We start from the raw sequence: 12,416 nt of genomic DNA, 5'->3' as shown, positions 1-12,416 counted from the left end.
GAAGTCGCAGTGTATCCTCCGACTTAATCACGCATGGTATCCATACCTTAACTTTTGGTACCGTGGGGATTTGCGCTTTATCCACCACCTCAAACCGCGCGTTCGTGCCTTGAGTTTTGGAACCACTCCCTGCAGCCAGCGCAAGCTCGCGATGTTGTCGAACGCTATCATCTTCACACCATTATACCATCCCCCCGAATCAAAGGTTGGAAGAAACTTACTTGGTTGATCCCGCATCATCTTAAGCATTAAGCTAATAAGCTACTTTTCCACATATCTCCACCTTTCAGTAGTCATTTGTCCGAAAGGCTGCTACGATCAACCAGCGCCACAGTTAGTGACTGCTTTTCCACATCTCTCATCCTCTCGGGGAAAGCCGGAGTCTTAGTGTTATCTCCATTTGGCACTTCCGAGAAAGCGGGAGCCTTAGCGTTAACTCCCTTTAGCATCTCCGAGAAAGCCGGAGTCTTAGCGTTATATCCCCTTGGCTTATCTCCTACTAGCGTAGTTGGAACTTCCCTCTGACTCGCAGCTTTCGAGGTAGTTGCTACCTCGCTATTGGAACCCATCTGTCTTACAGCTTTGGGCCTACTTGTCTTGTCTATGCGACTGCCCTGCCTCGCGGCTCTAGGACTGGGTCCTTTCTGCCTCTTGAAATCAGGCTTGTCGCCTTCAGCAGAACGTTGCCTCTTCATTCTGCCATTCGACGCTTCTTCCTCCTCATACCGGTTGCAGAACCGAGGGTTTCTCGCAGCAAACCTTTTCAACTGCCTTCTACCTACTTCTACCGCCTCATGGGCCCATTCCAAGCGCTCGATCTCCACTTCTGTTGGGTCGACCACAGCTCCCAAGCGTTGTACAATTCTTAGTGCTGCACGGTACTGCGAGAGAGCTCTTTTACTTCCTCTGCTCCGTACTCTTCTCCACTCTTCTACTCCGTTTTTATTTGTGTGCTTCTCCAACACGGAGTTCATTGAATCAGCACTACTCTCCCGACGCATCGCTTAATTCGTATTTGTCGTCCTTGGATTGCGACTCGGTCCTCCTCTGTACATCGTCCTTATTACAATCAGGTAATGACTCGTTCATCTTGGTCGTACGACCACCTGCTCGACAAGGCGGGCTCAATGGTCCAGTATTATATACGGGGAAAGAACCGTCCGCCACAGCAGCGCCCCTTACTGTGGTAAGGCCATAAATACTTCCCGAGGTGGCTCGGTATCGGGAAGGCTCCGTTCGAATACAGCCGAATTTATCCCTTGGCTGCAAATCGTCCAATAGGCACGGTCCGCATAACACCCTGGATTAGGGGGTTGGCAGTTCTTGGTCACCGACATCCCACCGCCCTCCTATGAGGCGAAACGGCGTAGATGTCAAGCCTAAACTGCTCCGCCTCGTAGTCGGGCGCTATGGAGATCGGCTAAGCCCTCACACCAACGACAGGGTGCCTACCCTAGTGAGGAAAAAAAATAGGCTTAAGAAACTTATTGCAATTGCACACACTTGAATAAATAAAAGCATTCCACTTTACTCATAATATCCATTAAGTACGCATAACATACAATGTACACATGGAAAAAAACACATGTAAAAGAAATCAAAAAGAACATAAATCTTCTTTGAAATCGAGTTGCAATTATGTCATAAAATACTGGCACACGTCAAATGAATAAACAAAACAACAAAATATACAGATGCAAAATTTAATGGTCATACAGGGTTTGTGCACAAACAATGTATGACCATTCTTTCAAAGGCGGCTGGGGTAGCGTTCCTTGAGCTCGCTTTGGTATGGCCTGAGATTCATTGACTCTTACATACATTCACATTCATTTGTACACACCTATATTCTGACTTGCGCTACGACAGTCTACACCGTGCGCTGTCTAGTAACTTGAAGCTTATCGTATTTCAACTTAAAGCTGACTAAATGCTAACAAGCCTTTATTGGCACCCAAGTATTCCCACGATTTATTTATGCTTACGTTGCATTTCCCACAACTAATTCCGTTTGTTTAGATTGCAGTTCCCAGGGATCTGAAACTAAAAGAAACAATTGTTTAATAAAGAAGTCAAATCAATTTTGAACTTAATTTTGACAATACTCCATTTAGATGTTATTACTATAATATAGACAAATTAAAGGGGTAATTTTTGGCAGGAATAGAATATTTTTAATTATTTTATTTTGTAATATTTGTAACTCGCTTAATTTGTTATCTGCGCACCGGCTCCAAATTGGGTTTAAATGTGCTATTTGAGACATGAAATATGCTTCGTAGTCACCAGAGTTGTTTTCTGGGTATATTATTTCTATTTCGATATATGGGGAAGTTTAGTGATTTTTTTTTTTTTTAGTGATATCAACTTAAATTTCAATTTGCTTATATGATTGTTCCAATTTAAGTTAGAGTCGAACCATACTAGGAGCATTTCAACTTATCAACTCTTTTAATGGAAGTGCTTTCAAATTCTAGACTAGGAAAATCACTAATGGTTGGAATCGGTTTATAGTTGTTAAAAATAATGAAATTGTTTGTAAATTGTCGAGCTCGAGGCCATACAATATTAAATAACAAACAAATAAAACTGTTTATTTGTATATGTTATATATTATCGTTTTTTATTTATCGATATTTCGACTTCAATTAGAAGTCATCTTCAGGACTAGAAATACAAAAATACAAGTATTATAATAAAAAACATAAAAGTACATGTATACATTTGACTTACATCGTTGGATGTACCAGATCGACTAATTTAAAATTTGATATGACAAAAACGAAAATAAACATAAAAAGTAAACAAATAAAGAACCGTAATTATAAACAAAATTCTTAACTAACAACAATATAGCATAAAAAGTTAAACTGTGAGCGACACCCATAGCATAAGTATGTATTAAATTCCCACCAGGTAAATGTTGTTGTATAACACTCTCAGCATTAATTTTTGCAATTTTGCTTTACCAATTGTCGGTATGCGTGAGCGCATTGGTCTGTGTCTGACTTAAAATTCATTCTTTTATCGTTGGGTGTGCCGATGATGTGAAGCATCTCCAAAATATAGCGTTTCGTATAATGTTTTTCTTGTTGTAGAATTTCTACCTCATCGAAATCCGGAGAGTGTCCAGTTGTTTTGCAATGCTGAGTGAGGGCCGTTTTGTTATCATTAGTGTGGTCCCTATTTTTTATGTTTGATTTGTGAGCGGAAATCCTTGTCTTTAGTTTGGAGTTAGTTGTCCCCACATATACCTTATTGCATACGTGGGACCCGTCGCCGTTGCATTTAATTTTATATATAACGTCAGATTTCTCATATTTTCCGATTTTGCTTTTTGTATTTGTAAATATTTTTTGTAAAGTGTTGTTATATGTGAAGGCAATTTGATGAGGTAGAAATTCTACAACAAGAAAAACATTATACGAAACGCTATATTTTGGAGATGCTTCACATCATCGGCACACCCAACGATAAAAGAATGAATTTTAAGTCAGACACAGACCAATGCGCTCACGCATACCGACAATTGGTAAAGCAAAATTGCAAAAGTTAATGCTGAGAGTGTTATACAACAACATTTACCTGGTGGGAATTTAATACATACTTATGCTATGGGTGTCGCTCACAGTTTAACTTTTTATGCTATATTGTTGTTAGTTAAGAATTTTGTTTATAATTACGGTTCTTTATTTGTTTACTTTTTATGTTTATTTTCGTTTTTGTCATATCAGATTTTAAATTAGTCGATCTGGTACATCCAACGATGTAAGTCAAATGTATACATGTACTTTTATGTTTTTTATTATAATACTTGTATTTTTGTATTTCTAGTCCTGAAGATGACTTCTAATTGAAGTCGAAATATCGATAAATAAAAAACGACAATATATAACATATACAAATAAACAGTTTTATTTGTTTGTTATTTAATATTGTATGGCCTCGAGCTCGACAATTTACAAACATTTTTACAAACTAAAGGCCAAAAAACCAACAAAAAAATTAATTATGGAACGGAGAGCACGCCGCAATAACAAAAATACATACAACATCTACAGAAATTTAAAAGATAAGTATAATAATAAAACTATCAAATGTACAAAACGCTATCAGCGCAGCGCACAACAACTAAGCAGGCTGACTGAGTCGATTAAATTCCTTGGGAGATGTAGAAAGAGTGGAATTATACCAAGTTTTATCAGCAACGCTACTAAGACTATTTCTTATATTGTCAACTGCAACATCGGAAAAAATAGAATATCAAAGAAAATCACCAACTCAACATCGAGGTATTTAGAAAATGTGCATAAGAAGCTCCTGAATCTCATAATACAAATAAAACATGAACTACAACAACAAAAAATAAAAGAGGTAAATACATTAAATTATAAATTACAACAAAAACTTAGTGAGGATGATTCCAACATGTTTTTCGAGAGCGAAAAAGTGTTAGCTCAAAATATTACCGCAAAAATAAAGAAAACACAAACGAACAAATATGAGAAGCCTAGGGAAAAACAAAAACAATTACTTAACATAAAAAACGTACCGCAGTGGTTTCATAATACAACAAGTACTACCATACCACCAGACGTTCAGTGGATTCTCTCACTAGGCCCAAAATACTCTTTACCAACAACAAAGAATAGCCTCCCCCTTTTTCAAATTATAGCAGATGGCGAAGATTGCATACATACAATCAAAGACAAAGAACAGCAAGAAATAGAGAGAAATAATTTTACAACAATTATACGAGATCACCAAAACAAAGCAGACATTAGCGCGAGGGACAGGTTTGTTCTAGATACCCTACAGTCGACAAAAATATTTCTTAGAAATAATAAAGAATTGTTAGTTCTAAACGCGGACAAAGGAAGTGCGACAGTTTTAATGCAAAGGGACGATTACGAAACAAAATTACAACGCATCGTCAATGACATTTCCACATATCGAGTATTAAAACGAGATCCAACTACCAAGCTCCAAGACAGAAACAATGCGATCGTGGAAAAGCTCTTTAAAAACAATATGATAGACTTGAAAGAAAAATACCGACTCTTGAGTAAGACCGTTAATGCACCAAGACTGTATGGTCTACCGAAGATTCATAAAGAAGGTATCCCATTGAGGCCTATATGTTCTTCCATCAATTCGCCTTCGTATAACATATGTAAATTCGTTGTAAATATTTTGATGAACCAAAGAATCAAAATACAATGTAAAAGATTCCTTTGAGTTTAAAAATAAAATTAAGGATACATATGTCTTTGATGATGAGAGCCTAGTTTCGTTCGATGTTGTCTCATTATTCCCTAGCATTCCAGTAGACCATGCTTTGGAAATCATTTCGTCCAAATGGAACCAAATTAAAAAGCATACAAATCTAACCAAAGATCTCTTCCTTGAGGTAGTACGATTTTGTATTAAAGAAAACAGGTACTTCAACTACAACAATAAGATTTATGAACAACGTGCAGGAATGCCTATGGGGTTACCGGCATCTCCGGTCATAGCAGATATTGTGATGGAAGAACTGCTAACTAAATTTGAGGAAGATACACCATATAAACCACGCCTCCTCACTAAATATGTAGACGATCTGTTTGCCATTGCAAGAACGGACCATATTGAGAAAATGCTGGCTAACTTAAATGAATACAACAGATCTATAAAATTTACGTTAGAAGTTGAGAAAGATGGAGAATTGCCATTTCTGAACACTCTGGTAATAAAAAACAACAACCACCTCACGTTCGATTGGTATAGAAAGCCTACTGCCTCCGGTAGATTATTAAACTTTTATTCGAAACACGACAAGTCTGCAATTGTAAATACGGCCAAAAATTTCGTAAGACGTGTTCTCACAATTAGTGATGCGATGTACCATAAGAAAAATATTGAAATAATTCAAAAAGTTCTTGAAAATAATGAATTTCCTGCTCAACTTATAAAACAATTCATACATAGCCATTTCAAGACGACTAGAGACAAGAAAGCCAAACCAGATAAAATATATAAATCCACCACTTTTGTACCAGGTTTGTCGAATAGGATAAATCATTCGAATTTGTACGACAGGGAAAAATTTCAAATTGCCTTCACATATAACAACACTTTACAAAAAATATTTACAAATACAAAAAGCAAAATCGGAAAATATGAGAAATCTGACGTTATATATAAAATTAAATGCAACGGCGACGGGTCCCACGTATGCAATAAGGTATATGTGGGGACAACTAAATCCAAACTAAAGACAAGGATTTCCGCTCACAAATCAAACATAAAAAATAGGGACCCCACTAATGATAACAAAACGGCCCTCACTCAGCATTGCAAAACAACTGGACACTCTCCGGATTTCGATGAGGTAGAAATTCTACAACAAGAAAAACATTATACGAAACGCTATATTTTGGAGATGCTTCACATCATCGGCACACCCAACGATAAAAGAATGAATTTTATGTCAGACACAGACCAATGCGCTCACGCATACCGACAATTGGTAAAGCAAAATTGCAAAAATTAATGCTGAGAGTGTTATACAACAACATTTACCTGGTGGGAATTTAATACATAATTATGCTATGGGTGTCGCTCACAGTTTAACTTTTTATGCTATATTGTTGTTAGTTAAGAATTATGTTTATAATTACGGTTCTTTATTTGTTTACTTTTTATGTTTATTTTCGTTTTTGTCATATCAAATTTTAAATTAGTCGATCTGGTACATCCAACGATGTAAGTCAAATGTATACATGTACTTTTACGTTTTTTATTATAATACTTGTATTTTTGTATTTCTAGTCCTGAAGATGACTTCTAATTGAAGTCGAAATATCGATAAATAAAAAACGACAATATATAACATATACAAATAAACAGTTTTATTTGTTTGTTATTTAATATTGTATGGCCTCAAGCTCGACAATTTACAAACATTTTTACAAACTAAAGGCCAAAAAACCAACAAAAAAATTAAATAATGAAATTGGTTTTTGCTAAATTTCTTTTTATCAAATTACAATCGAACCACTTTTTTATCTCATCCGAGTCCATCTTAATGTTGGCTACCAATTCCTCTAATGTACTTGCAGAGTACATAAACGTGCCGTCATCAGCATATAACTGGGGGGAACCTTTAAGTTTTAGTTTTAATACGTTATTTATGTAGCGTACGCTTTAATGTTGCCTCTAGCGTTGATCCTTGTGGAACACCCGTTTTAATTTCCATAGCAGAGTTTCTAATATTATTCATTTGTACGAATTTTTTTCTTTTACGAAGAGCATAGTGATGTCAACATTCGCCACAATATATACATTTGAGCCAAAAGAGTAGGGAAATGCCGTGAGAGACCCTTAGACAGACGAACTTGAGTCAGGCATAGGGGACACTGTAAGGTGATCGGAGTTAGCGCAGTGCCCATGACTTCGCGCCCCTGACTCTGGACGGGCATTAATTCCTTTTTTCTCCACCTCCTACTTTCCATCTATCTATGTATTCTCATCTAGGCATGAAGCACTTTTTTTTTTTGTTAAGGTAAGTGCGTGTACAAAACCTCATCAACGTTTAAAGATTTGAATTATCGTGTAGGGGGGTACTCAGCTATTTTAAATGCGATATGTGTGCGTTAAATTTCCTATAAGAATCACTCAAAAAGTGAAAAAGGGTATTTTCATACAAGAGGGTCGTTTGATGATTCCAGGTCACATATGTAGATGTGTAAGAAGATGGATGTTGATCGTTGATATGTCGACAATTCGCTTTATCTGCTTCTGAAGTCGATGTGGAAGTAAAAGAAGAAGCGAATGTAGGCAGAGCGCGAATATTATTGGAAGAAAGACCATTTGACTACTGCATAGAAATTGTTAGTAAACTTTGAACATTATAGTTAATGTTGCTTCTGATGTTGACATTCGAATAATTTGCAGAAACATTAAAAATTTTGTTGCAATTCATTTATTCTTCCTTTACAAGTCAAATTGTTTTGAAACATTTAGGAATTTACTATCAATAGCACTTGAAATTAGTTCGAAACCCAGATTTTGAGCTGTGAGCACAGCATGAAGAGCTTTACAAAGCCTATCCGGCAGGTCAACACACTGCTGGAACACGTACAACAAATGACGATTAGCTTTTAATAGTCTAATATTATATTCAGAGATATTTTTGCAACATGCACGATGAAATACTTTTATACAAAAGCCATTATACGGAACGACATTAGATTCTGATTTCGAAAAATATTTATTGCACTTTGCACAGAAATCATCCATTATGAAAAATATAAACAAATAAAATTGAGCGAGTGGTAAACAAAAAACAAGTCCCCACGCAACGACGTTCAATTGTGTATTTAGCACTCCAGATTACCAGTTGACAGCAGAACCAGGCAGCTAGCAGAGCAAATATACAATACGACTTTCTGCACGATAAACGTCGATGATCCCACCAGCTAGTCACAGCTCGCCTGACATCTCAATCGTCATCGCAGGGCTCATAAGCTGCGTTGATTGCGATACTTACTTTAGCATCTGACTTCCCGCGGTTCAATCCCAATGTCCGCCACCTTCTAACAGCAACGCTGCCCAGCAGGCCACATCAACTGTCCGCTGTTGCTTGCGTCAAACGGCGCCTCCATCTAACGCGGTCGCTGCAACCCATCACTACAATCTACGTAGCATGGACAGTAGCAATGCTGAGCACCAGCTTTTACCCCCGTCCCTCCCCTCCTTTTCCGACACGTAAACGCGTAAGAAGGAGTCATCAACTCCTAGTCACCCGCACTATGTGCTTCTTATGCCAGTTAAGAATACTTGTGATAGCGAATTCGGTCCAATGCAGTTCATGCCTTGGCCGATGTCACCTTCATAGATGCTCTGGGCTTAGAAATGGCAACCGTCTCATCGACACGAGGTACTCCAGCAGCAATCGGACAAAGTGACGACCAGCCGCAGGGATAAAACCTTAGAAATTTAAGGCATAACCATCCGGTCAGGCGTCGCTTACCAAGAAATAATTAACACCTATATCCCTCCAGCCATCTGCTGTAAAAGTGGCTATGACCTTGATATCAGTACGCTACTTTGGGGCGAAAATCGCCTTATTCTTGTAGATTTCAACACTCACCACGACCTCTGGCATTCCAGCTTGCCAGTTGACATCAGAGGCAGGCAGCCAGCAGAGCAAATAGACAATACGAATTTTTGCGCGATAAACGGCGATAGCCGCACCAGAATTGCAAGTAATTGCCACAACTCATCTAGAACCCCAATCGTCAAAGCAGGGCTCATATAGTGTGTTGAATGACAGCCGATGCTTACTTTAGCATCTGACCACCTGCCTATACTCCGTTCAACACAGCGACCTGCCAATTTTGTCACTTCTGAAAATCGGACTTTTATTAATTGAAAAAAAGGTAACTGAGAAGACTCCACAACCTTCACAAATCAATCTTTTGCCGCTCGCCATCCCGAATGATGTCCCACAAGGCGAGTGTGCGGTCCGTAAGGTCATCGCTTCAGCGTACGCTTTATTTCGGCCGGCAGAATACCTGAAATCATACCGCATTTCCCGGCTTAAGCTGCAAACTTAGCAGATGAATTTCATATCAAAGGCTGAAAAAAAACGTACATTTTGAACACGACCCCCTCAGAATTTGATGAAATTTTGCATGGGGTTACATCTTACCCACCCAAACACAACCTCATTTTTAGAAATTGCATTTTCGAAAAATTGTGGGCGTGGCAAGGTATCGAAATATCCGAAAATATTAGAAAAATGACGATAATAGGTACTTTTAAAGTGTGATTACTACGGAATGGCTTTACCGATTTCAAAGATCTTCATACCATTAGAAAGGTATTGAAATAAGCTTTCAAAAAAACACTGTAAAATTTTTTAGAACACTGAAAAAAAAATGTTTTTAAATAAAATTTAAAACTGAAAAAACACTTCAAAGATCAAGCGATTTTAATATTAATATATATAACATATCTTAAAACTAAAATAGGGTTTTATTTTATTTTTTTTAAGTAAATGCATCTCTTGGTTACTTTCTGATATTTTGATATCACGCGTAATCAACCGATTTAAAAAATTTTTATACCGTTAGAAAGGTATTAAAATCACCTTTGAAAAAATACACTGTAAAAAATTTTTATTCCAGTGGGGTGCACCCCAGCTAACATCAAAACAACGGCTCGAATACTTCACGTACAAGGAAAAGTTCGGCGGCTCAATGTACTTGAGAACATGGAGATATACAAGTTAAAAACATTTGACGGCAGGATAACAAACGAACAAACCAACACTATCTCTGACGAAATATTTGAACCCTTAAAACTAGTTTACAAAAAACAGCACAAGCCAGAAGGTACAGCAACCAAACACGTAACAATGAACAAGCAAAAACGAAAAATTTACCAAAAGGCAAAAATCACCGATTTCTACCTACCTCAACCTACCGCTTAGCTAACAAGCGGTATGTCTAGATACCTACAAAAACAACCCTTGGAAAAGGTAACAATTCGGACGTATCAATACCGCGCACACACACACGCATATTAACGTTACCTACCACGGACACATAGATTGATATTACCTGCCACAGCACCCATGGACTATAAAAAACAACACAACGGATAGACACAGACCAGAACGAAACTAGGCATTGATATGGAATCAACTAATAAATGCAGATGTGTGCAGCTATCAAGAAAATGTTCCTCTCAACTTCGAAACATTAGCTTAAACGAAGCAGCGCTGATATCTGAGCATTTTCCAGCAGTCTCCGACATTCATCCTTGCCGTATTTGCGAAAGTTGTCGCTTTAAATTTAAGGATGCTATCAAGATTGCTGATAATCAGCGTTCTACTGAAAAGGAAAGTGAAGAGGCACAAGAAATCTTGACTAGCGGTAAATTGTATCAAGAATATAACGAAGTTCCAACATGCAGCAGCTATACTAAATCACTCGAACGCAACGAACTCGTCGACAATATAAATAAGCATGTTATTCCTCATCTTGGAAGCCATCCATCGCCAATGAAGCGAAAATATTTAGAAAGGGATTCATACTGAAAAAAAAACACAGCAAATTGCGCAAAGTATTTCGGATTCACTTGGAGGTGGTTCACTGTCAACTTCATCAGAAGATCAAAGCTTACTACGAACAAATTTTGGAGAACATGAAATATCAAATCGAAAACTGCTGAAATAATTTGGATAAGCAAAAAATATTATCTCTATTACCAAACACCATGACATCTAAGGAAATTAAAGACATTTTTGGGCATGATTTATCTTACGAATTGATAAAAATTAGCAAAGATATACAAAAAAATAAAACAAAGTTTTCGGACGTCAAACGCTCTAGCATGGACAGGCGCACTTTACCTGAACAAACTAGTAAGTAAGCAAATATTCCGAAAGTCAGCAGTATGAGCTGCGCAAAGTTGTATATTAAATCTAAATAAATAAAAATAAAAAATTAACTTTATCAAGTGTATGTCTATTTATTGTGCGTGTCTGAAAAATTTGATAGTACGATTCTTGTTCGAATCTATTAGAATACTTAATTTTTTTCAGTGTAATATAGAATCTTTACAGTATATGTTTTCAAAGGTGAATTTAATACCTTTCTAACGGTATAAAAATTTTTGAAATCGGTTGATTAGTTTACGCGTGATATCAAAATATCAGAAAGTAACCAAGAGATGCATTTACTTAAATAAATTAAAAAAAAAAGAAAAAAAAACACCCTTCTAGTTTTCAGATATGTTATATATATTAAATCTACCTTTCTAAAAAATTTTTTTTTTTTAATCTCTTGGTCTCTGAAGTGTTTTCCCAGTTTGAAAAAAAAAATTTTGAAAAAAATTAAAAATTTTGTTTCTTTCAGTGTAATATAGAATCTTTACAGTATATTTTTTCAAAGGTGATTTTAATACCTTTCTAACGGTATACAAATTTTTCAAATTGGTTGATTAATTTACGCGTGATATCCAAATATGGGAAAGTAACCAAGAGATGCATTTACTTAAAAAAATTAAAAAATAATATTCTTTTTTGGCGACCTTTATATTTAAAGAAATTGGTTTTATGTGTACCGGCTCGAGGTCAATATATTTAGTAATAAAAACACCAGTTTTTATTTTTTATTCCGATATATTTCGGTTACACGTCGGTAACCGTCTTCAAGGGACTATACAAAACAATGTAAAAACAAATTTTCATACATGTAATATGTCATATTTTATAAACATACATACATTTTTGAGTTAAACGTCCGTTCGCGTTGGCATGGAGTTTTGTACTGTCGATTTTGTTGTGTCTGTACAAGTGAGCGACGTTGATCGTGTCTATTTTGAAGTTCAGTCGTATGTCTGGTGGTGTATGTATTATGTGT

General features: G+C 36.6%; 1 protein-coding gene across 1 annotated transcript in view; it reads right to left on the bottom strand.

Moving 5' to 3' along the window:
- Window positions 1–2,042, bottom strand: part of LOC137240284 (uncharacterized) — a 69,116-nt gene extending 67,074 nt beyond the window's left edge. The window contains exon 1 of the mRNA XM_067766331.1: window positions 1,986–2,042. Coding sequence (XP_067622432.1) covers window positions 1,986–1,992 — 7 coding nt within the window. The 5' untranslated portion in view covers window positions 1,993–2,042. The remainder of the gene's footprint in view (window positions 1–1,985) is intronic.
- Between the last annotated feature and the right edge of the window lie 10,374 nt (window positions 2,043–12,416).

This window comes from Eurosta solidaginis, chromosome 2 (assembly GCF_040869045.1).
Source record: "Eurosta solidaginis isolate ZX-2024a chromosome 2, ASM4086904v1, whole genome shotgun sequence".
Lineage (NCBI taxonomy): Eukaryota > Metazoa > Arthropoda > Insecta > Diptera > Tephritidae > Eurosta > Eurosta solidaginis.
This window is presented reverse-complemented; position numbering and strand designations above follow the sequence as displayed.